General features: G+C 40.7%; 1 protein-coding gene across 3 annotated transcripts in view; it reads left to right on the forward strand.

Annotated features, from left to right (window-relative positions):
* The first annotated feature begins 9485 nt into the window (after positions 1–9485).
* Positions 9486–23837, forward strand: part of MTF2 (metal response element binding transcription factor 2) — a 61860-nt gene continuing 47508 nt past the window's right edge. For 2 of the 3 annotated variants that reach the window (XM_030936757.1, XM_010385111.2), the window contains exon 1: positions 9486–9782. In XM_030936757.1, the coding sequence (XP_030792617.1) occupies positions 9778–9782 (5 nt within the window). In that variant the 5' untranslated portion in view covers positions 9486–9777. The remainder of the gene's footprint in view (positions 9783–23837) is intronic. The other variant, XM_030936756.1, reaches the window with a different exon arrangement.

Here is a 23837-nt window from a genome sequence, read left to right on the forward strand (position 1 = left end):
TTGGGGCAACGCGGCATCAAGCAAGTCTATTGGTACCATTTCTCTGACGGCATGTCGTCGTTTGGTGTCTCTGTGTCACATTTTGGTAATTCTGACAATATTTCAAACTTTTCCATTATTATTATAGCTGTTATGGTGTTCTGTGATCAATGATCATTAATTAATGTTTCTATTGTAATTATTTTGGGGTGCCATGATTGTGTCCATATAAGATGGCAAACTTAATTTATGAATGTTGTATGTATTCTGGCTACTCCACCAACCAGCTGTTCCCCTGTCTCTTTCCCTGTCCTCTTGCCTCCCTATTTCCTGAGACATGAAAGTATTGAATTAGGCCAATTAATAACCTTACAATATAGCTCTAAGAGTTCAAGTGAAAGGAAGAGCCACACATCTCTCACTTTAAATCAAAAGCTAGAAATGATTAGGCTTAGTGAGGAAGGCACATTAAAAGTTGAGACAGGCCCAAAGCTAGGCCTCTTGTGCCAGTTAGCGAAGTTGTGAATGCAGAGTAAAAGTTCTGGAAGAAAATTAAAAGTGCTACTTCAGTGAATGCACAAATAATAAAAAAGTAAAACAGCCTTATTGCTGATATAGAGAAACTTTTCATGGTCTGGACAGAACATCAAACCAGCTGCACATGCATTTTCTTAAACCAAAGCCTAATCTGGAGTAAGACCCTAACTCTCTTCCATTCTATGAAGGCTAAGATGGTGAAAAAGCTGCAGAAGAAAAGTTAGAAGCTAGCAGAAGTTGGTTCATGAGGTTTAAGGAAAGAATCTGTATCACATAAAAGTGCAAGGTGAAGTAGCATGTGTTGATGTAGAAGCTGCATCACATCATCCAGAAGATATAGCCAAGAAAACTGATGAAGGTGGCTACACTAAACGACAGATTTTCAATGGAGACAAAACAGCCTTTTGTTGGAAGAAGATGCCAGCTTAGATTTTCATAGCTAGAGAAAAGTCAATGCCTGGCTTCTAGGCTTCAAAGGACAGGATGACTCTCTTCTTAGGGCCTAATCCAGCTGGTGACCTTAAGTTGAAGCCAATGCTCATTTACCATCTGAAAATCAAAGGGTCCTTAAGAATTATACTAAATCTACCCTACCTGTGCTCTACCAATGGAACGACAAAGCAGACAACAGCACATCTGATTACAGCATGGTTTACTGAATATTTTAAGCCCACTGTTGAGACCTACTGTTCAGAGAAAAAGATTTCCTTCAAAATATTGCTGTTTATTGACAATGCACCTAGTTGCCCAGGAGCTCTGATGAAGATGAATGTTGTGCAAGGAGATGAATGTGGTTTTCATGCCTGCTAACACAACATCCATTCAGCAGCCGTAAATCAAGGATTAATTTTGACTTTCAAGTCTTATTATTTAAGAAATACATTTTGTAAGGTGATGGCTACCTTAGATAGTGATTTCTCTGATGTGTCTGGGCAAAGTAAATTGAAAACCACCTGGAAAGGATTCACCATTCTAGATGCCATTAAGAATACTCACGATTCATGGCAGGAGGTCAAAATATCAACATTAACAGGAGTTTGGAAGAAGTTGATCCCAAACCTCATGGATGACTTGGAGGGGGTCCTTCAGGGGAGGAAATCACTGCAGATGTGATAGAAAGAGCAAGAGAACTAGAATTAGAAGTGGAGCCTGAAGATGTGCCTTAATTGCTGCAATCTTATGATCAAACTTGAACAGATGAGGAGTTGCTTCTCATGAATGAGCAAAGAAAGTGGTTTCCTTTTTTCTTTTCAAGTATTTAAAAAATTGAAGTGAAATCCAGGTAACATAAAATTAACCATTTTAAGATGATAGTTCAGTGGCATTTAGTACATTCACACTTGTGCAATCATCTCCTCTATCTAGTTCCAAAACATTTTCATTACATCCAAGGGAAACCCCATACCCATTAAGCTGTTACTCACTTCTTATCCTCCCCGATATTATTTGGCTTTGGGTCCCCACCCAAATTCATGTTGAATTGTCATCCCCAATGTTGGGGGAGGGGCCTGGTGGGAGATGATTGGATCATGGGGGTGGATTTCCCCCTTGCTGTTCTCATAATAGTGAGTTCTCACAAGATCTGATTGTTTAAAAGTATGTAGTACCTTCCCTCTGGCTCTCTCTCTATCCCCTTGTGAGGATGTGCTTGCCTTCCCTTCACCTTTCACCATAATCCTAAGTTTCCTGAGGCCTTCCTAGCCATGCTTCCCATATAGCCTATGGAACTGTGAGTCAATTAAACTTCTTTTGTTTACAAATTACACAGTCTCAGGTAGCTTTTTATGGCAACGTGAGAATGGGCTAATACATCCCCTCCCCCAGCCCTTGGCAATCACTGTTCTAAGGAAAGTGGTTTCTTGAGATGAAACCTACTCCAGTGAAGATGCTGTGAACATTGTTGAAATGACAGGCTGGGCATGGTGGCTCACACCTGTAATCCAGCACTTTGGGGGGCCGAGGTGGGTGGATCACTTGAGGTCAGGAGTTGAAGACCAACCTGGCTAGCATGGTGAAACCCTATCTCTACTAAAAATACAAAAATTAGTCAGGCATGGTGGCGCATGCCTGTAATCCCAGCTACTCGGGAGGCTGAGGCAGGAGAATTGCTTGAACTTGGAGATAGAGGTTGCAGTGAGCCGAGATCGGACCACTGCACTCCAGTCTGGGCGACAGAGTGAGAGTCCATCTAAATAAATAAATAAATAAATAAATAAATAAATAAATAAATAGAAAGGATTTGGAATATTATATAAACTTAGATGATAAAGCAGCAGGGTTTGAGAGTATTGACTCCATTTTTTTTTTTTTTTTTTTGAGACAGGGTCAGCCGGGCATGGTGGCTCATGCCTGTAATCCCATCACTTTGGGAGGCTGAGGCAGGTGGATCGCCTGAGGTCAAGAGTTTGAGACCAGCCTGGTCAATGTAGTGAAACCCTGTCTGTACTAAAAATACAAAAAAATTAGCTGGGTGTGGTGGTGGACACCTGTAATCCCAGGTACTAGGGAGGCTTAATCGCTTGACCCGGGAGGCGGGGGTTGCAGTGAGCCAAGATCACGCCACTGCACTCCAGCCTGGGCAACAAGAGCAAACTCCGCCTCAAAAACAAAACAAAACAAAAGTCTCACTCCAGGCTGGAGTGCAGTGGCATGAACACAACTCACTGCAGCCTTGACCTCCCAGGCTCAAGCCATCTTCCCTCCTCAGTCTCCCAAGTATCTGGGACTACAGACATGTGACACCATGCCTAGCTAATTTATTTTTATTATTTTTATTTTTTGTAGAGAAGGGGTCTTGCCATGGTGCCTAGGCTGGTCTCGGACTCTCGGACTTAAGTAACACTTACGCCTTGGCCTTCCAAAGTGCTGGGATTACAGGAGTGAGCCACCGTGCCCAGTCAATTTTTGAAAGTTCTACTGTGAGTAAAATGCTATCAAACAGCATCATATGCTACCAAGTAATCTTTTGCGAAAGGAATAGTCAATCGATGTGGCAAACTTCATTGTTGTCTTGTTTTAAGAAATTGCCACAGCCACCCCACAAACCTTCAGCAATCAGTCAGCAGCCATCAACATGGAAGCAAGACCCTCCATCAGCAAAAAGACTATGACTTGCTGAAGGCTCAGATAATCTTTAACATTTTTTTAGCAATAAAGTATTTTTAAATTAAGATTTTTTAAAGAAATAATGCTATAGAACACTTAATAGACTACAGTATAGTGTAAACATGACTTTTATATGTACTAAGAAACCAAAAAAATTTGTGTGACTATTTGCTTTTTGTGGTGGTCTGCTACTGAACCTGCAGATTAATACAGGTATGCCTGTATTAACAAATCTAGATTGTATCAGTCAGAGTAGGCTAAAATATGCTGGGTGGCAGACAACTCCAAACTGCAGCGGCTAACACAACAAAAGTTTGTTTCTCCATTTGAATAGTCACATACAAAAAAATTTTTTTGAGACAGGATCTTGCTCTGTTGCCCAGTATACTGCTCAGTGGCAAGATCACAACTCACTGCAGCCTCAACCTCCCAGGCTTAATTGATCCTCCCACCTCAGCCTCCCAAGTACCTGGGACTGCAACTGCACACCACCACGCCCAGATAATTTTTTTTTTTTTTGTATTTTTTGTAGAGACAGGATTTTGCCATGTTGCCCAGGATGGTCTCAAACTCCTGGGCTCAAGCGATCCTCCCACCTCAGCCTCTCAAAGTGTTGGGATTACAGGCAGGAGCCACCATACCCAGCCACAAGATTAATACAGACCTATACATCTCACACCGTGCACAAAAATTAACTCGAAATGGATCATAGACTTACATGTAAGAGCTAAACCTATATATTTCTTGAAGAAAATGTAATAGAAAATAGACTTTGGTAAAAGAATTATCAGTTATAACACCAAAAGCATGTGGTATTTAAAAAAAGATAAATAGGACTTCATTGAAATTAAAAAAAAAAAAAAAACTTTTTCCCTTCAAAATACATTAAGCCTTGACAAGGGTGGCTTGCACCTGTAATCCCAGCTACTTGAGAGGCTGAGGTGGGAGGATGGCTTGAGGACAAGAATTCCAGGCCAGCCTGGGCTCCATATAGAGATCCCATCTCCAAAAAGCTTAAAACAAAATTAGCTGGGAGTAATGGTGTGCACCTGTAGTCTCAGCTACTTGAGAAGCTAACATGGGAGGATTGCTTGAGCCTAGGAGTTTAAGGATATGGTGAGCTATGATCTGTGCCACTACACTCCAGGCTGGGCAACAGAGTGAGACCTTGTTTCTGGAGGAAAAAGAAAAGATACCATTATGAAAAATGAAAAGACAAGTCATAAAGTCATAGACAGGAAGACAATATTTGCAAATCATGCTTCTGTTAAAGAACCTAAATCTAGAATATATAAAGAACTCTTACAACTTGATATAAGAAGATTGCCCAGTTAAAAAACACACAAAATATTTGAGTAGACACTTCACTAAAGAAGATATAAGAATGGCTAACAAGCCAATGAAAAGATGCTCAATAGCACTAGCCATTAGGGAAATGCAAATTGAAACCACAATGAACCACTTCATTCCCACTGTTTTAAATTATTATAATGGTTATTATTATTTTTTAGCCGGGCACAGTGGCTCATGCCTGTAATCCCAGCACTTTGGGAGGCCGAGGCGGGCAGATCACAAGGTCAGGAATTCGAGACCAGCCTGATCAACATGGTGAAACCCCATCTCTACTAAAAATACAAAAATTAGCCGGGTGTGTTGGCGCACGCCTGTAATCCCAGCTATTCAGGAGGCAGAGGCAGGAGAATCGCTTGAACCCAGGAGGCAGAGGTTGTAGTAAGCCAAGACTGTGCCACTGCACTCCAGCCTGGGCGACAGAGAGAGACTCCATCTCAATTGTATATACACAAAACAATTTGTATATATACAAAACATATATATACATACATATATATACATATATATATACAATATTGTATTGTACATATATTGTACATATATATCTACAATTTGTATATATACAAAACAATTGTATATATATATACAATTGTTTTAGAGATGAGGTTTCACTGTATTGCCCTGGCTCGTCTCAAACTTCTGGGCTCGAGCAATCCTCCAGCCCTGGCCTCCCAAAGTGCTGGGATCACAGGTGTGAGCCATCATGCCTAGCAATCCCTACTGTTATGAGTGAAATCAGAAAGATAGACAACAAGTATCAGTGAGGATATCGGGAAACTGGAAGGCTTACATATTGCTTATACTTTGGAAAACTGTTTGGCAGTATCTTAAAAAGCTAAACATAAACTTATCATACAACTCTGCAATTCCACTTCTAGGGATCTACTCAAGAAAAATAAAAAATGAATGTCCACACAAAGACTTGCACAGAAATGTTCATAGCAGTCTTATTCATAACAGCCCCAGATTGAAAACAACCTAAATGTCCTTCAAATGGCGAATGGATAAACAAAATTAGTACATTCATTCAAATGGAGTCTATTTAGCAATAAAAGGAAAGAACTACTGACTGGTACAATGTAGATGAACCTAAAAAATATCATTTTGAGTGAAAGAAGCCAGATGCAAAAGACTACTTACTGTATGAAATCATTTATATGAAATTGTCAGAAAGCAGATAGCAGATTGCCTAGGGCTTGGAAGGAGGGTTGACTGCAAACGGGCATAATGAATTTCTGGGGGGTGATGGAAATGTTTTAAAAGCGGATTGTGGTGATGATTGCACAATTCTAGTCACTGCTTATTGTAGACATTTAGGAACTGAAAGCGACAGACATTCTATCTCAACACAAGCTTCCATGATTACCACAGCATGGTGGAGGGAGACGTGCCTCTGCTTCTTAAAGGGATACATGTCACCCATTTTATTGGTCAAAGCAATTAACTTCAGGGGTGCAAGAGAGTGCAATTTGTTTTTCTTTTTTCTTTGAGACAGAGTCTCCCTCTGTCGCCTAGGTTGGAGTGCAGTGGTGCAATCTTGGCTCACTGCAACCTCTGCCTCCTGGGTTCGAGTGATTCTCTGCCTCAGCTTCCCGAATAGCTGGGATTACAGGCGTGCACCACCACGCCCAGCTAATTTTTGTATTTTTAGTAGAGACGGAGTTTTGCCATGTTGGCCACGCTAGTCTGGAATTCCTGACCTTAAGTGATCTGCCTGCCTTGGCCTCCCAAAGTGCTGGGATTACAAGCGTGGCCACTGTGCCCGGCCACAAAGTGCAATTTTACTGTGTCTGGAACAGAGAGGGGAACCAGAATACTTGTGAATGACTGTAAGGATGATCACAGAAATACATACAACAATAAAGAGAACAGTTTACTCTTACCAGAGTTCACTTTGCTTTATATTTCTGAGGAACCACAATTACAGCAGGTTTTTTTTTTTTGTTTTTTTTGTTTTTTGTTTTTTTTGGCAGTCTCAGTGTCGCCCAGGCTGGAGGGCAGCAGCCTAGATTTTCTGGGCTCAAGTAATCCTACTACCTCAGCCTCCTGAATAGCTGGGACTACAGGCAGGGGCCCAGCTAATTTTTAAGTTTTTTGTAGAGACAGGGTCTCACTATGTTGCCCAGACTGCAGACTGGTCTTGGACTCCCCAGCTCAAGGGATCCTTCTACCTTGGCCTTTCAAAGTACTGAGATTACAGGAGTGAGCTGCTGGTGGCTGGCTGACAGGTGTTCTCTACATTGACTGTGACTCCCTAAGTGTCCTTACATCTCTGAACACTTGGTTTCCTTAAAATGTTTGCTTACATCTCTGCACTCACACGTTTGCACAGAAAAATAAACTTTTTTTCGATAGAGGCATAATTGACTTCTCTAATGTGTAAGGGATTAGAATACTTTTGTGTAGCCAAAGAGCCTAAATTATTAGAGTTTCTGAGGTGGAAATGAATGCCTCTGAAGTATTGAATCACTGAAGATTCTGAAGTTGAGGCTTGTTGACCACTTTACAGAAAGTTGAGGAAAACTGAGACCAAACATTCTCCAAAACAGGTGTTCTATGATTAGGCTTAGCTGCATAGCAAATACATCTGTTTGTGCAATATCTTTATTAATTTTTGGAATGCATCTACTTTTTAATATTTTATTTATTTATTTACCTTAATGTCACGCTCCTGAATGGGAATACATCTATTTTTTTTCTTTGAGATGGAGTTTTTTTTTTTTTTAATTATACTTTAAGTTCTAGGGTACATGTGCATAACATGCAGGTTTGTTACATATGTATACTTGTGCCATGTTGGTGTGCTGCACCCATCAACTCGTCAGCACCCATCAATTCATCATTTTTATCAGGTATAACTCCCAATGCAATCCCTCCCCCACCCCCCCCATGATAGGCCCCGGTGTGTGATGTTCCCCTTCCCGAGTCCAAGTGATCTCATTGTTCAGTTCCCACCTATGAGTGAGAACATGCGGTGTTTGGCTTTCTGTTCTTGTGATAGTTTGCTAAGAATGATGGTTTCCAGCTGCATCCATGTCCCTACAAAGGACGCAAACTCATCCTTTTTTATGGCTGCATAGTATTCCATGGTGTATATGTGCTACATTTGCTCTTGTTGTCTAGGCTGGAGTGCAATGGCACGATCTGGGCTCACCGCAACTTCCGCCTACCGGGTTCAAGCGATTCTCCTGCCTCAGCCTCCCGAGTAGCTGGGATTACAGGCATGTGCCACCACACCTGGCTAATTTTGTATTTTTAGTAGAGACAGGGTTTCTCCATGTCGGTCAGGTTGGTCTCGAATTCCCGACCTCAGGTGATCTGCCCATCTAGGCCTCCCAAAGTGCTGGGATTACAGGCATGAGCCACCGCGCCCGGCTGCATTTTACTTTTTTTAAGTCAAAATTTTCCTCAGCCAATGTATGAAGGTCACTTAAGACGAATTTATGAGAGACGATGATCAAAATTGAAATAAAGTGAAACCTGAGAGGTAGTAGGTAAGTAGATACAATGAGGGCACAGTAAGAAGACAGACTTAAAAGGTTAGGACTATTATTCAGGAGAAGCAGAGAAGTGGAAGGGTTCGACCACAATATTTAAAGTATTGAACGGTATTGGGTAAAATGAATATGCTTATTTGCCAAATTCTGAGATCACAGGCTGAGGGAACCCCTTTTGAAGTATGAGCCAAATGAGCTTAGACCACAAGAGGTACTTTTTCAGAGACAGAAAAAATACGGTGTCCACCACCCCTGTGACATAATATGAGACAAAAATATAAAATGGTTTTAAAAATATTTTGACGAAGTTATAAAGAAAGATTCCACACGTGGCTACTAAGAGGAGCTGGGTTGTATCTAGGTGTAAGTTAAAGAGGCAAGCATACAATCTCACAGCTTGTCAGTTGGGACCGCTGTAGGCAGCAGAATCTGGGCAGGCTAAGGGTCTGCACTAATAAACAATTGTTTTCTTAAACCATTTTGCAGGGGACTAGTCTCAGATTTCATTACAACTAGGAAGGACTGCAAAGCGGGTAAACAGAAAACAGCCTTTCATCGTTAGGAAAAAAATCGTCTGAAAGTCTTTCATAAGAGCAGCTCCTGATAAGGAGTTTGGGACTGGACAGTGAATCGCTGAATAAAATTAAATCTCGACATCTTGGGTCTTCTCCCCGCTGAAGGAAATTCTAACAGCAGGCCTCAGGATGAAGGTAGAGGAAACGTGCTTCAGTTAAGATTTTCTCCAGGGAAAAGAAATCGGCCCAGCAAGATGCACAGAGCACCGTCACAAGCACGCACACCGAAGGTCGCACACGACCCTTTCCTGTATAACAGACCCAGCCAGCCGACGATCAGAAGCACAGCGCTCATTATTGTGTTAGCCCCGGCGGCGGAAGGACTGAGACTCACTGCAACGTTAAAGAGTCCTTCTTTGTTCAGCCCCAGCCGGGGACGCAGGACGCGGTGTTCCTCCGCGCTCGCCGCGCAGTCCCTGCCCCCCCGCGGCTTTGGAGAGCTGCCATTCGGCACCGGAGTTGCTCCGCGCTCCCAGAATGCACCGGCAGTCCGCGGGAAACCAAAATGGCGAGGGGCTGTATTGAAGTGGGCTGTGTTTGAGGCCGGTGTAAGAACGCTCATTCTACCCCCAAGCCTCGTCTCCAAAGACCTCGGTTTGTGCGTGCATATGTGCCGGGTACCCGGTGGGGCAGGTGCCCAGTAAGTGCTCGGACTCGCAGGGGAAGCGCCCACGGGGACGGATTGGTTGTTTTTTCCTGTATGAAGCGGTTGGCACCACTGAAGTGACCGAATGAGGTGAGAGACCTTGGCCTGGGAACAGACTCTTCCGGAGGAGATGGGGGTGGGGGAGAAGGAGGAAGAAAGGAAGCATGTATAAAAGGGAAAGATGGAGGACCAAGGTGGGGGTGGGGGCTCTTGTATGTGAGTGCCTTTGCATTTATGTGTATATTGAAAAGAATGGATGAAGAGAAGTAGTCAGTTGAGTGTTGGAGAAAATAGGGACTAAAGGAGCGAGTAGGTCGTTGGGGGACTCTGTTGGAGGAAGATGAAACGTTGAGACGGGGAAGCTGTGTTTGGAGGGCAGGAAGGAACCTGGGGGCGGGAGACGATTGGAGGGGCAGGATGAACCTGGTGACGAGGGAGTGGGGAGCCGAGAGGAGGAGCCGTTGGGAAATGGGGGCTGAGGGAAATGTGGGGAGCAGAGTGGAGGGCTGCCTGGGACCTTAGCAGTGCGCAAAGGGAAGTAGCAGCTTGGAATCGGAGGGTGATGGAATTGGAGTAAAGGGGGTCGAGTGTAGGTGCTGGTAAGGATAAGGGGAACACACTGAAGTGGAGGTTGGAAGCACAACCTGAAAGCTTAAAGGGAAGAGATGGGAGGGAAAGTGAGATGGGGGAGAGCTGGGTACCTTATATTTGGAACTCACCAAAAATCTGAGGCCTTTCTTGTGTTTAATTAAACCTAACTCATACAATCTACATCTAGGATGTAGATTTGTATTGTATTCATTTTTACAACTGAGGTAATTACGGCTTAAGGAATTTTAACTAATTTGCCAAGATTTGTTAACATATTTCGGTAGTGCCAGAACTCTAACTCTGACGGTGTTTTACAATCTGGTGTCCTTGGTTGCTTGAATTTTTCTTTGGAAGCAATTAGAGGGAACAGATGGATTTATCGGGGTGATCTGACGAACAGCAAGGGTTTGTGAACAATGGGAAAAGGCTTGTGGAATGTTACTCTATTCTTTAAAACATTTAACTTTGGTTAAAGATAGAGACCATGTAACACTAACTTAAATGTGAAAACCTAGCTAGGCCTGTAATACATAGGAAAGCACCATGTGAGGTCAGTACAGAGCTAGAAATATGTAAATAGTACCTGATTTAATTTGACTCCAGAACCTCCGATGGTAATAGTAGTTACTTTCTCCTTCAGGTCGATTCCATGTGACCCTGCTGTATACCTAGCCTACAAGGTGGTTTCAATTTCCATGGTTTCGTTCTCTCTTGGGAATTCCTTTTTTTTTTTTGTCAGTAAATTTCAAAGATAGTTGAATGTAGAAGTAGTTGATGTGGATAAAGTGTAATTAAATTCATAATAACCTTTTTAAGGTTTGAAAGTGCTTTAAAGGGAGTTGTTTAGACTGATGGCTTTAAGTGCCCGATAGTTTAGTTATAACTTGAGAGGGAATACAAAATGACGGTTATTTTTTCAGATTCCTAAATATAAAAATGTATTTGAATTCACATTTTAAAATTAGTTCACCTGCAGTTTTTTAAAGTGCTAAAACTGTTCCAAGTATTTGAATTAAGAATGCACCTGCTTCCTGATACTACATTTATAATGTTAGTGGGTATTAACGGAAATGTGTGACTATCAGGATGAAATGCACACACAGTTTTAGAACTAGTTGTACAGAAATCATCTTGTTAAGCCTTTTTTCTAGATGACACAATTATATTTAATAGTTCTTTAAATTATCCCCGTTTCCTCAAAGCTCTGTTAGGAAAGACATTTTATTCTGTGTATTTTACTGTAGGTCATTAACTCTTTGGTTTCATGGATTATAAATATTCCTTTTTGTGGGATCTTTTAAGGATAATTTGCTTTAATCATTTTTCAGCATAATCTTTACATCTGTCTTGAGGAAACTGAGGAGTTGCCGTGACGAACATCTGTAGCTTGATGGTTCTGAAAGTAAAACTTAACTGCTGTTTTAGTTAGTCTACACTTTCATGAACGATCTTTGATGGCTAATATGTTTGTACTTTGTTTTCCCTGTTCTTCAGGAAAATTTGTTTATTGCTGTGAAATCCAGTATAACAATCCTAAATTGGAATGTAAAAGTTTCCCTGTGGATATTTCTTAGGTATTAGAGTGCTATCTAGTAGAAATTTCTCCAGTGATGGCAGTGTTCTATATCTGCCGTATCCAGTACAGTAGCCAGTAGCCACATGTGGGTATTGAACACTAGAAATGTTAACTAGTGAGACTAAGAACTGAATTTATAATTTAATTCATTAAAACTAAAATTTAAATGGCCATATGTAGCAGTGCTATTGTAATGGACAGCACAGTATTAGCGGTTATTGCATCCATGTAGTGAGAAATTGTTACCTTCATTAACCATGGAAACCACAGGAATCCAAGGATGAGGAACTGCCGTAGAACTGAGAAAGTTCAGATTCTTTTTGTACATTTAAGATGAAGTATTCATTTTTACCACATACCATGTCTTCTGTCGTATTTCTGTTTTCGTATAACATTGCAATAGAATAATGAAAGATAGTGACCTCTCTAGTCTTTTTAAAATACAAGATTCTGATTCCTGTGTCAAAAAACAACAAAAGATGGATATTAGGAATGTTTTGTTTAAAAAAATTACTTTGTTTTTACACTTAGGTAAAAAAAAACTTAAGGAATATTTCAAACATAATACAAAGTGAGCAGAATAGAATAATGAACTTTTATGTATCCATTCTTTTTTTTTTTTTTTTTTTTTTGTAAAAAGAGACAGGGTCTTCCTCTGTCACCCAGGCTGGAGTGAAGTGGTGCTATCATAACTCACTGCAGCCTCAAACTCCTGGGCCGAAGTGATCCTCCTGCCTTAGCCTGCCAAGTAGTTAGGACTACAGGTGCATACCACCACACCTGGCTAATTTTTAAATTTTTAATTTTTTTTGTAGAGACGGGATCTTACCGTGTTGCCCAGGCGGGTCATGAACTTCTGGCCTCAAGCAATCCTCCTGCTGTGGCCTCCCAAAGTGTTGGGATTGAGCCACTGAGCCCAGCCCATTGTTTTTATTATTTTTTAAAGTTTTATTTTTAGGTAAAGTGTATATTGAAATGCACAAATCTTAACTGTACAGTTTTTAAATAAGTTTTATTGAGATATAATTTATATACTATAGTTATATGTACATAATTGACATGCAACCTTTGAAAGTGTACAGTTGAGTGGTTTTTTTAGTATACTCACATGTGCAACCATCACCACTACCTAATTTCAGAACATTTTCATCACCCCAAAAAGAAAATCTTAATCCATTAGCAGTCACTCCCCTTCACCCCTCCCCTATCTTCTGGCAACCACTAATCTACTTTCTGTGTGTATAGATTTGTCTGTTCTGGACATTTCATATAAATGTACAATATGTGGCCTTTTATGTCTGGCTTCCTTCACTTAGCATAACTGTGTTAGTCCATTCTTGCACTGCTATGAAGAAATACCTGAGACTGGGTAATTTATAAAGAAAATAATTTTGACTGGCTTACGGTTCCACAGGCTATACAGGAAGCATGACCGGGGAGGCCTCAGGAAACTTCCCCTCGGAGTGGCCCTCTTGAAGTGGCCAGAGCAGGAGGATTAGATGGGGGCGGTGCCACACACTTTTAAACAACCAGAGAACTCAGTATCATGAGAACAGCAGGGGGGAAAATCTGCCTGCATGATCCAGTCATTTCCCACCAGGGCCTTCCTCCAATTGGGGATTACAGTTTGACAGGAGATTGGGCAGGAACACAAAATCCAAACTATATCGTTAATGTTTTCAAGGTACAGCCATGTTGTAGCATTTATAGTCACTTCATATATTTTTAGGGCCAAATGATATTTCGTTCTATGAATATACCTTTTTTGTTTGTCTCTCATCAGTTGATGGACATTTGGGTTGTTCCCACATTTTGACTTTTATAAGTAATGCTTCAGTGATCATTCATGTATAAGGTTTGGGTGAACATGTTTTCGTTTCTCTTGGGTACACATATCTAGGAGTGAAATTGCTGGGTCACATGATAACTCGGATTAATGTTTTGAGGAACTGCCAAACTGTTTTTCTTTTTTTTTTTTTTTCGAGGCGGAGTCTCGCTCTGTCGCCCGGACTGGAGTGCAGTGGCCGGATCTCAGCTCACTGCAAACTCCGCCTCCCGGGTTTGCGCCATTCTCCCGCCGCAGCCTCCCGAGTAGCTGGGACTACAGGCGCCTGCCACCTCGCCCGGCTAGTTTTTGTATTTTTAGTAGAGACGGAGTTTCACTGTGTTAGCCAGGATGGTCTCGATCTCCTGACCTCGTGATCCGCCCATCTCGGCCTCCCAAAGTGCTGGGATTACAGGCTTGAGCCACCGCGCCCGGCCCTGTTTTTCAAAAAGACTGCACCATTCTGCAATCTCACAAGTGATTGTCTGGTGAGTGATTATCTCACCAGTTTATCCACATCCTCACTGATACTTGTTATAGTCTGTCTTTTGATTATAACCATTCTAGGGTTTGAATTGGTATTTCATTGTGGTTTTGATTTGCATTTCACTTATGGCTAATTATATTGAGGATCTTTCCATGTGCTTGTTGGCCATTTGTATACCTTTGGAGAACTGTCTATTTAAGTCTTTTACTCATTTAAAAAATGGGGCTGTCTTTTTTATTCTTGAGTTGTAAGAGTTTTTCATATATTTTGGATACAAGTCTTTTTTCAGATATGATTTGCAGACTTTTTTTTTTCCCATCCTGTGGATTGTCTTTTCACTTTCTTGATGGTGTCCTTTTAAGCACAAATGTTTTTAATTTTGCTAAAGTTCAGTTTATTCCTTTTTTTTTCTTTGGCTTATGCTTTTGATGCCATATCTAAAGAGCTTTATAGTTTTCGCTTTTACATTTAGGTCTGTCATCTATTTTGAGTTAATTTTTTTATATATGGTGTGAGGTAGGGGTCCGACTTCAGTGTTTTGCATGTGGATACCAGTTTTCTAGTACCATTTGTTAAAAAAACTAATTCTTTCATCATTGACTTGTGTTTGACAATCTTGTCAAAAATAAATTAACCATACATGTTAAAGTTTGTTCCTGGATCACAGTTTTATTCCACTGATTTATGTGTTTGTACTTAGGACTGTACCATAACGTTTTAATTACCATTACTTCATAGTAAGTTTTGAAATTGGGACGTGTGAGTCCTCAAGTTTTTTCTTTTTTAAAAACAATTTGGCTATTCTGGGTTCCTTTCACTTTTCCATGTAAATTTTAGGATTAATCTGTGAGTCTGTGCAAAAAACGCAGCTGGGATTTTGGTAGGTATTGTATTGAATCTATAGATTGATTTGGGAAGACTTGTCATTTTAATATTATTAACATCTATGAACATGGGATGCCTTTCCAGTTACATAGATCTTATTTAATTTCTTTCTCTGACATTATGTAGTTTTCATCGTACAATTCTTGAATTTCTTCTGTTAAATTATTCCTGAGCCAGGCATGGTAGTCCCAGTTACTCAGGAGGCTGAGGCAGGAGGATTGGGTAGGAGGATTGCTTGAGCCCAGGAGTTTGAGACTGCAGTGAACTATGAGAGCTATGATGTGCCACTGCACTCCAGCCTGGGTGACAAAGCAAGGCCCTGTCTCTAAAAATGTAAGTATTAAAATAAATACTTGAACATATAGAAACAAAGTAAACCATTTTCCTTGATAAGATAAAGCATCACTTTCTCCTGTCTTCATTTAATTTAAAGTTCTTATTGGTACTTGAACCCCTCTATTGATTCTCATTTCTGAGGATTTTTTGATAGCAGTTAAAGAATTCTCCCATAATCAGGGAGATAGAAGGGTAGTTTGTGAAGCACTTATCTAGTACTAAAAATACTTTTAAAATTTCAAAGCATTGTCGTTATAATATAGTTATGGATCCTAATGACATTACCTTTCTTTTTTCTTTTTTTCCTTTTTTTTTTTTTTTTTGAGATGGAGTCCAGGCAGTGGTGCCATCTCAGATCACTGCAAGCTCTGCCTCCCGGGTTCGTGCCATTGTCCTGCCTCAGTCTCCTGAGTAATTGGGACTACAGGTGCCTGACACCATGCCTGGCTAATTTTTTTGTATTTTTTAGTAGAGACGGGGTTTCACCATGTTGACCAGGATGGTCTTGATCTCCTGACCTCGTGATCTGCCTGCCTTGGCCTCCCAAAGTGCTGGGATTATAGGGGTGAGCCACCACACCTGGCCTTTTTGTTTTTTTCTTCATTAAAAGAGACAGGGTCTCTCTCTTGCCCAGCCTGGAATGCAGTGGCATGATCATAGCTCACTGTACCCTCACACTCCCAGGCTCAAGTGATCCTTTCACCTCAGCCTCCTGCGTAGCTAGGACTACAGGTGCCTGCCACCACACCTGGCTAATTTTTAAAATACTCTGTAGCAACGGGGTCTTGGTATGTTGCCTATGCTAGTCTTGGACTCCTGGCCTCAAACAATCCTCCTGCCTTGGCCTCCTTAGGTGCTGGGATTACAGGCATGAGTCACTGGGCCTAGCCAGGGCCAACTTTTAGCGTCCATAGGTTCTATGGGTCATACTGCAAAACTTGAGTATCTGTGGATTTTGGTATCCTCAGGAGGTTCTCTGACCAGTGCCTTGTGGATACCAAGGGACAACTAAATAGCATATACATAAACCGGTAACATAGTCGTTTGTTATTAATATTGTGTATTGTACCTAATGAGTATATGCACAAGACTTTATGCTACTGGCAGTGCAGTAGGTTTGTTTTATACCAACGTCACTGCAAACACATTGTAAAGCATTGCATTACAGTGGTTACAAAGTCACTGAGTAATAGAAATTTTTCAGCTTCATTATAATCTTATGGGACCACTGTTGCATATGTAATCTGTGTTTGACCAAAACGATACTGTGTAGCACATGACTATGCTTAGAAGGAAGGATCAGCTATGTAAATAATGAAGGAGGGGGCTGGGCTCATTGGCTTACACCTGTAATCCTAGCACTTTGAGAGGCTGAGGTGGGCAGATCGCTTGAGGCCAGGAGTTTGAGACCAGCTGGGCCAACATGGTGAAACCCTGTCTCTACTAAAAATACAAAAAAATTAGCCAGGTGTGGTGGCGCGTGTCTGTAATCCCAGCTACTCAGGAGGCTGAGGTTCACTTGAACCCAGGAGGCGGAGGCTGCAGTGAGCCAAGATTGCACCACTGCACTCTAGCCTGGGTGACAGAGTGAGACTCTGTCTCAAAAAAAAGATGAGGAAGAAGGGCAATTTTGGTAGTAGGTATAATATGTATGAATGCCTTGGGTGGGAAAGATCTTGGTTTGTGAATAATCGATAGACAGCCCCAGGTGAATCTTGAGATGCAAAGACATATTCCTATGGGAGAAGAAAACAAATATGTTGTATTTGACTTGTAGCATTATCAGCCTAGTAATTATGTTAGTTTCCCAGTTCTGTTGGTGTTTGAAGAACTATTTATAAAGTCCTTTTGTATTTGTCTATATGAGACTCAAATACAGAGCTTTGAAAATGTATACTGCAGTCAGCTGTCTTTGAACTTTTCCTTGTGTCAAAATTGGGCAGACAGCTATAGGTTGAATATCCCTATTTGAAATGCTTGGGACCAGAAGGGTTTTGGATTTTAGACTTTTTCAGATTTTGGAAATTTGCATATACAAATGAGATGTCTTGGGGATGAGACCCAAGTTTAAACAGAAAATTAATTTATGTTTCATATACACATTGTATGCTTAGTCTAAAGCTTATTTTTTCCTTGGGGACACTGAATAAACTGTGTTGTGCCACTTGTGTTTGACTACAACCCGTCATGAGGTCAGATGTGGAATTTTTCACATGGGGTCGATGCTTAGAAAGTTTCAGATTTTGAAGCATTTCAGATTTTGGACTTTTAGAATAGGGACGCTCAACTTGTATTAGTATCTGAGGACACTTAACAACCAAGTTGAACCATCTGTGGAAATGCATCATTTCATCACTGGTAGATGACTTCAGTTAGACCTATAAAAAGGCCTTAATGGCAAAATATACTGTGGACAAGAGGCTGGATAATGGCAGTGAATGGCCTGATTTCACCATTTGCTAAGTCTGAAAATATTCTTGGCCTTCCCCACAGTATGTGACCTTGGTTTGTAATTGGGACCCAAAAGTGACAAATATCTAGAATAACTTTGTCTCAGAAGTAGTATCACTTAACTGGGGTTTACCATAGTAGAGCCAAGCATTACCTATCTTTCTTTACAACTTTAAGGAAGTAATTTTACTTCTGAGTTCCACATTTTTCATTTGTTAAACAGTAGTCTTTCCTTCCTATTTTATGGCATTATTGGGAGGAGAAAATTAGATATGAATGCTTTTGAGAAAGTTAAACGGTATAGTAAGATGAAGATATTTTCAAGCTCTTGTGATCCATGTACTCTACTACCTAACAAAGATCCAGCTCATACTTTCCTTTGTAGTAGTTGGAACTTTTAAAACTCTAGGGTACAGTTAGTGGCTTGCAGCAAGAGCCCCTCAGTGCTATTATTTCTTTCTCCTTGGTCTTAGGACCAGAGTCTGCAGGATTATAATGAAAACGCTGAACTTTCCAGTTCATCCTTGCCTGAATTGTTAGTGGAGGCTCATTTTGTGTAATGTAATCAACTTTATAAATTCTGGACTTGAACATGAATGTATATACTTGTACTTAATTCACATTTTTCTGTGTTTTTTATGTGTATTATTGGCCTTGTTGGTTTTTTTTTTTTTTTGAGATGGAGTCTCAGTCTGTCGCCCAGGCTAGAGTGCAGTGGCGAGATCTGGGCTCACTGCAAGCTCCGCCTCCCAGGTTCACGCCATTCTCCTGCCTCAGCCTCCCGAGCAGCTGGGACTACAGGCGCCTGCCACCTCGCCCAGCTAATTTTTTTGTATTTTTTAGTAGAGACGTGGTTTCACTGTGTTAGCCAGGATGGTCTCGATCTCCTGACCTCGTGATCCGCCCATCTCGGCCTCCCAAAGTGCTGGGATTACAGGCTTGAGTCACCGCGCCCGGCCGGCCTTGTTGGTTTTGGTGTTTTAAGTCTGTAGTTAACCTTTCTTTGTTATTCATTGTATATGTGAGATAATATCAAGGATTCCTTTTGCACAAATAATTTAGATGGCTTTGGATATTGTGATGTAAAGATTTTACCGATTGTCATACTGGCTTTAAAAGAAATCACATATATTTTTGAAATCTATTACTGTTTCTAAATGTTTGGTATTTGCCATTTTGAAAATACTTGATATATTTGACAGTGTCATTTACAGTTTTTTTTTTGAAATGGAATCTCACTTTCTTGCCCAGGCGGGAATGCAGTGGTGCGATCTCAGCTCACTGCAACCTCTGCCTCCTGGGTTCAAGCATGTCTCAGCCACGCAAGTAGCTGGGATTACAGCTGTGTACCAATGTGCCTGGCTAATTTTTGTGTTTTTTAGTAGAGATGGGGTTTCACCACATTGGCCAGGCTGGTATGGAACTCCTGACCTCAAACGATCTGCCTGCCTTGGCCTACCAGTGTGGAGTGCTGGGATTACAGGCATGAGCCACCATGCCTGACCTCATTTACAATTTTTTAAAAAAACTTAAGATCTGTATTTTTTATAGTTTATAAAGTATTTTTGTGATCACAGAAATACATGCTTTTGGTAGAAACACAAACATACAAAGGTGTTCTATAAAACTGACATTTTATCATATTTTTTAGGATATTTAAAAAATATTTTCTGTAATTTCATGAAGAGTACTAAAGCCACACTCACTGAAATTGTGAACACCTGTGTTCATTGTCTGACCTGTTAGGTGGTTAAGCTATTTTTAATTCTTGGGGGCTCAGGCTGAACTTGAGGTTGGGGAGGAGAATTTGCCTCTACTTTTAGTTGCAATTTTCAAATGAGGTGAAATTAAGTACAATTTGTAAGAGCTTTTTTGGCTTTTTAATTCTAGATAAATACATAAATAAATTTGGGGCTCTGTAATAGAATATGTGCTTTTATAGGATAGTGATATTTGCTTGATAAATGGAGGATTTACTTACTAGTATGTGTATTGATAAATACACACTTTGATTAGTTTATTCAAGAGAGATTTTTAAGTCCCTACTTTATGCCATACCTTGAAAAGTTTTAGAGTTCCAGTGATGAGCAAAATGTTTATTTTCAATTGTAATTCAAAATGCATGTTCCACTTGTTTACATGGAGTTATTAGACTGTAAATTTCTAGAAATTGATATTGCCTTAAGAAAAAAAAAGAGAGAGATGGAGCCTCTCGAGTGCAGTGGTGCAATCACAGCTCTCATAGTTCACTGTATCACTGTAGCTTTTGTACTCCTGGGCCCAGGCTATTGTCACACTTCAGCCTCCCAAGTAGTTGGGAGTACACGCTCTCACCACTATGCCTGGCTTAATTTTTTCATTGTTTTAGAGATTGTGTGTGTGTGTGTGGGGGGGGGGGTCTTGTTATATTGCCCATGCTGGTCCTGAACTCCTAGCCTCAAGCGATATTCCTGTCTTAGCCTCCAAAGTATTAATAGCTTGATTGTACTTTTTTTTTTTTTCTTTTTAAAGATGGAGTCTCACTGTGTCACCCAGGCTGGAGTGCAGTGGCGCGATCTTGGCTTACTGCAACCTGCGCCTCCCAGGTTCAAGCGATTCTCCTGCCTTAGCCTCCAGAGTAGCTGGGATCACAGGTGTGCACCACCACGCCTGCCTAATTTTTTTTTTTTTTTTTTTTGAGATGGAGTTTTGCTCTGTCCGCCAGGCTGGAGTGTGATGGCACCATCTTGGCTCACTGCAAGCTCTGCCTCCCGGGTTCATGCCATTCGCTTGCCTCAGCCTCCCGAGTAGCTGGGACTACAGTCGCCTGCCACCACACCTGGCTAATTTTTTGTGTTTTTAGTAGAGACGGTTTCACTGTGTTAGCCAGAATGGTCTCTATCTCCTGACCTCGTGATCCTCCCACCTTGGCCTCCCAAAGTGCTGGGATTATAGGTGTGAGCCACCATACCTGGCCAATTTTTGTATTTTTAGTAGAGATGGGGGTTTCTCCATGCTGGCCAGGTGGGTCTTGAACTCCTGACCTCAGGTGATCTGCCCGCCTTGGCCTCCCAAAGTGTTGGGATTACATGCATGAGCCACCGTGGCTGGCCAATTTTTGTATTTTTAGTAGAGATGGGGATTTCTCTATGCTGGCCAGGCAGGTCTCGAACTCCTGACCTAAGGTGATCTGCCTGCCTTGGCCTCCCAAAGTGCTGGGCTTAGAGGCATGAGCCACCGCGCCTGACTGATTGTACTTTTAATATATCTTTTACACAGAAGATTCAGGTTTAATCATCAGTTTATGAAAGTAAGAGAGTAGGATTGTTGGAATGTGAATATTCTTGGTTACGTTATTTTTCCTAGTTTTAACAACTTCTCCATTTTTGTAACCAGTAGCTTGTATGAATGTTCAAACTTTTTTTGCCCCTAAAACTTTTTTGACCTTTTTGAGGAACTGAACTTTTAAAATAAGCTAAACTCAGCCTGTTAGTCCTCACTTCTAAACCCCATGCAGTCTGGCATTTGAAGTCAGTGCTCATATGTGACATTTGAATTGTTATATTCAATAAACAGTTTTTATTACTCATTTTACTTAACCTGTCTGGTACATCTGGTATACTACTACTTAGTTGTATTTTCTCATTTTTTTGGTAATATTTTACTCTCTGGGTTATCTTTATATTTCTCTGGTGACTTCTTTTCCTTGGGATTCTTTTATAAAAAAGCATTTTTAATTTTGTATTTAAAACATTTTTAAAACTTGGCAATACAAGATCTTGCATGTTACGCAGACTAGTTCTCAAACTTCTGGCCTCAAGCAGTCCTCCCACTTCAGCGTCCCAAAGTGCTGGGATTATAGGCAACAGCCACTGTGCTTAGCCCCTCTGGAGTTGTTTGTCCATCATTCAAATAAGAGTTTTCCAGAGATTCCTGTACTTACCTTTCATGAACCATTAACTCTTTGGTGGGGTGGAGATAGTGTACTGACAAGATTGCCAACATTTCATTTTAGAAAGTAAGAATGTTTTAACCTGTAATCCCAGCACTTTGGGAGGCCGAGATGAGCGGATCACGAGGTCAGGAGATCGAGACCATCCTGGCTAACACGGTGAAATCCCGTCTCTACTAAAAAATACAAAAAACTAGCCGGGTGAGGTGGCGGGCGCCTGTAGTCCCAGCTACTCGGGAGGCTGAGGCAGGAGAATGGCGTGAACCTGGGAGGCGGAGCTTGCAGTGAGCTGAGATCCGGCCACTGCACTCTAGCCTGGGCGGCAGAGCGAGACTCCGTCTCAAAAAGAAGAGGGTCTTTTAAGTCAACTAACTTAAATACTGAATACATTGTTCTTGCTTTTCTTACTTTGCTGTAGGTCAGTACTGGTTTATGGACTTGAGTTGAGAACCACTGTTTTAGACAATTGTTTCTTGAGCTGTTTTAAGGAAAGGGAGTGTGGAGTTTCTGTTGTCTCATGTCAGAGAAAACTATAAAGTATTTCTTAACATATTAAAATCTCCAAGAAGTCCTTTTGTGAAAAGCCCCACGGTTTACCTGGTTACTGGGATGTTTTTTCTTCTACTTTTTCTTTGATAATTTTTCCCCACCTTTTTTCTGTTTTCATACATTGGATGTCTTAGATTGAGCCTCTGGTTGTCTTAATCTGTTTTCTCTTATTACCTATCGTTGGTTTTTCTTCTCTTGAAATTTTTACTTTGGCTATAATTCTATTTCTCAGAGGTCATTATTTCATGGATGCAATATTTTCTCAGATCTCTGAGGATATTAATTGGTTATTGAAACAGTTTTTTCACATACCAACTATTAATGTTCTTTAGAACTAGTATTTCAGAGAATATCCTTTTGAAGCACTGCCATGGATGTTGATGTTACCAAGGGTTTGTCTTCACTGCTTTTATCATTTTCTGTCTTTTAAAAAGTAAATTTGGAATATTTAATGGCAAGCTACTTGCTAAGAGTTTAAAACATCAGATAATTTTGAAATTAAAAGGCTTTTTACCAAAACAATGTAGTTTCTTGTCTGTTTCCTCCACCCCTTCCCACTCCTAGCGGCAATAACTTTTAACTGTTAGCTAATTCTTTATATCTCTAAATAAAATCGCACTGCATTTAGATTCATCAATTTTATATTTTTTTTTATAATGTTAGATGAGAATGAATGAGGAGAGGAGTAAGGGGGTAAGCTTTCTCTATAAATATATTCTCTATAACATGTTAGATGAAACATAATGTTATAGAGAAAACTTTCTCTATAAACTGTTAGATGAGAAAGAAATTCATTGCTCCTCTCCTCATTCTTTCAATATAGTTATATAAAACATTTTAAACTGTTTTCATTTGTGAGTATATAAAAATTGTTTACATATGAAGAACCACATAGAATATGGTACCACAAAGTAGTGGTGAGGGTTAGTTAATGCTTATAAAGAATTTAGAGGTCAGGTATGGTGGCTCACACCTGTAATCCCAGCACTTTGGGAGGCCAAGGCGGGCAAATCATGAGGTCAGGAGATCGAGATCATCCTGGCTTACATGGTGAAACCCCGTCTCTACCAAAAATACAAAAAATTAGCCGGGTGTGGTGGCACACGCCTGTAATCCCAGCTACCCGGGAGACTGAGGCAGGAGAATTCCTTGAACCCGGGAAGCAGAGGTTGCAGTGAGCCAGCATCACGCCACTGCACTCCAGTCTGGAGCCAACATCATGCCACTGCACTCCAGTCTGGGTGACAGAGCGAGACTCTGTCTCAAAAAAAAAAAGAATTTAGAATAGTGTCAAACACTTGTTAGCTGTTATTTCTAGATTTAAATTTTTTTCTTATACAACTATGTTTAAAAATTGCCTCATTAAAAAACAAAGTTTGCCTAGTTTTCTTTGAATGTTAAAATCTTCATCTATCTTCAGTTGTTCCACAAAATGTCTCCCAGTGCACTTTTCCACAATGTCAATCTGTTATATAATTTATCAGTGCCATTTATTTTTCTTAGAGATACCCTCC

Source organism: Rhinopithecus roxellana, chromosome 8 (assembly GCF_007565055.1).
Source record: "Rhinopithecus roxellana isolate Shanxi Qingling chromosome 8, ASM756505v1, whole genome shotgun sequence".
NCBI classification, from domain to species: Eukaryota; Metazoa; Chordata; class Mammalia; order Primates; family Cercopithecidae; genus Rhinopithecus; species Rhinopithecus roxellana.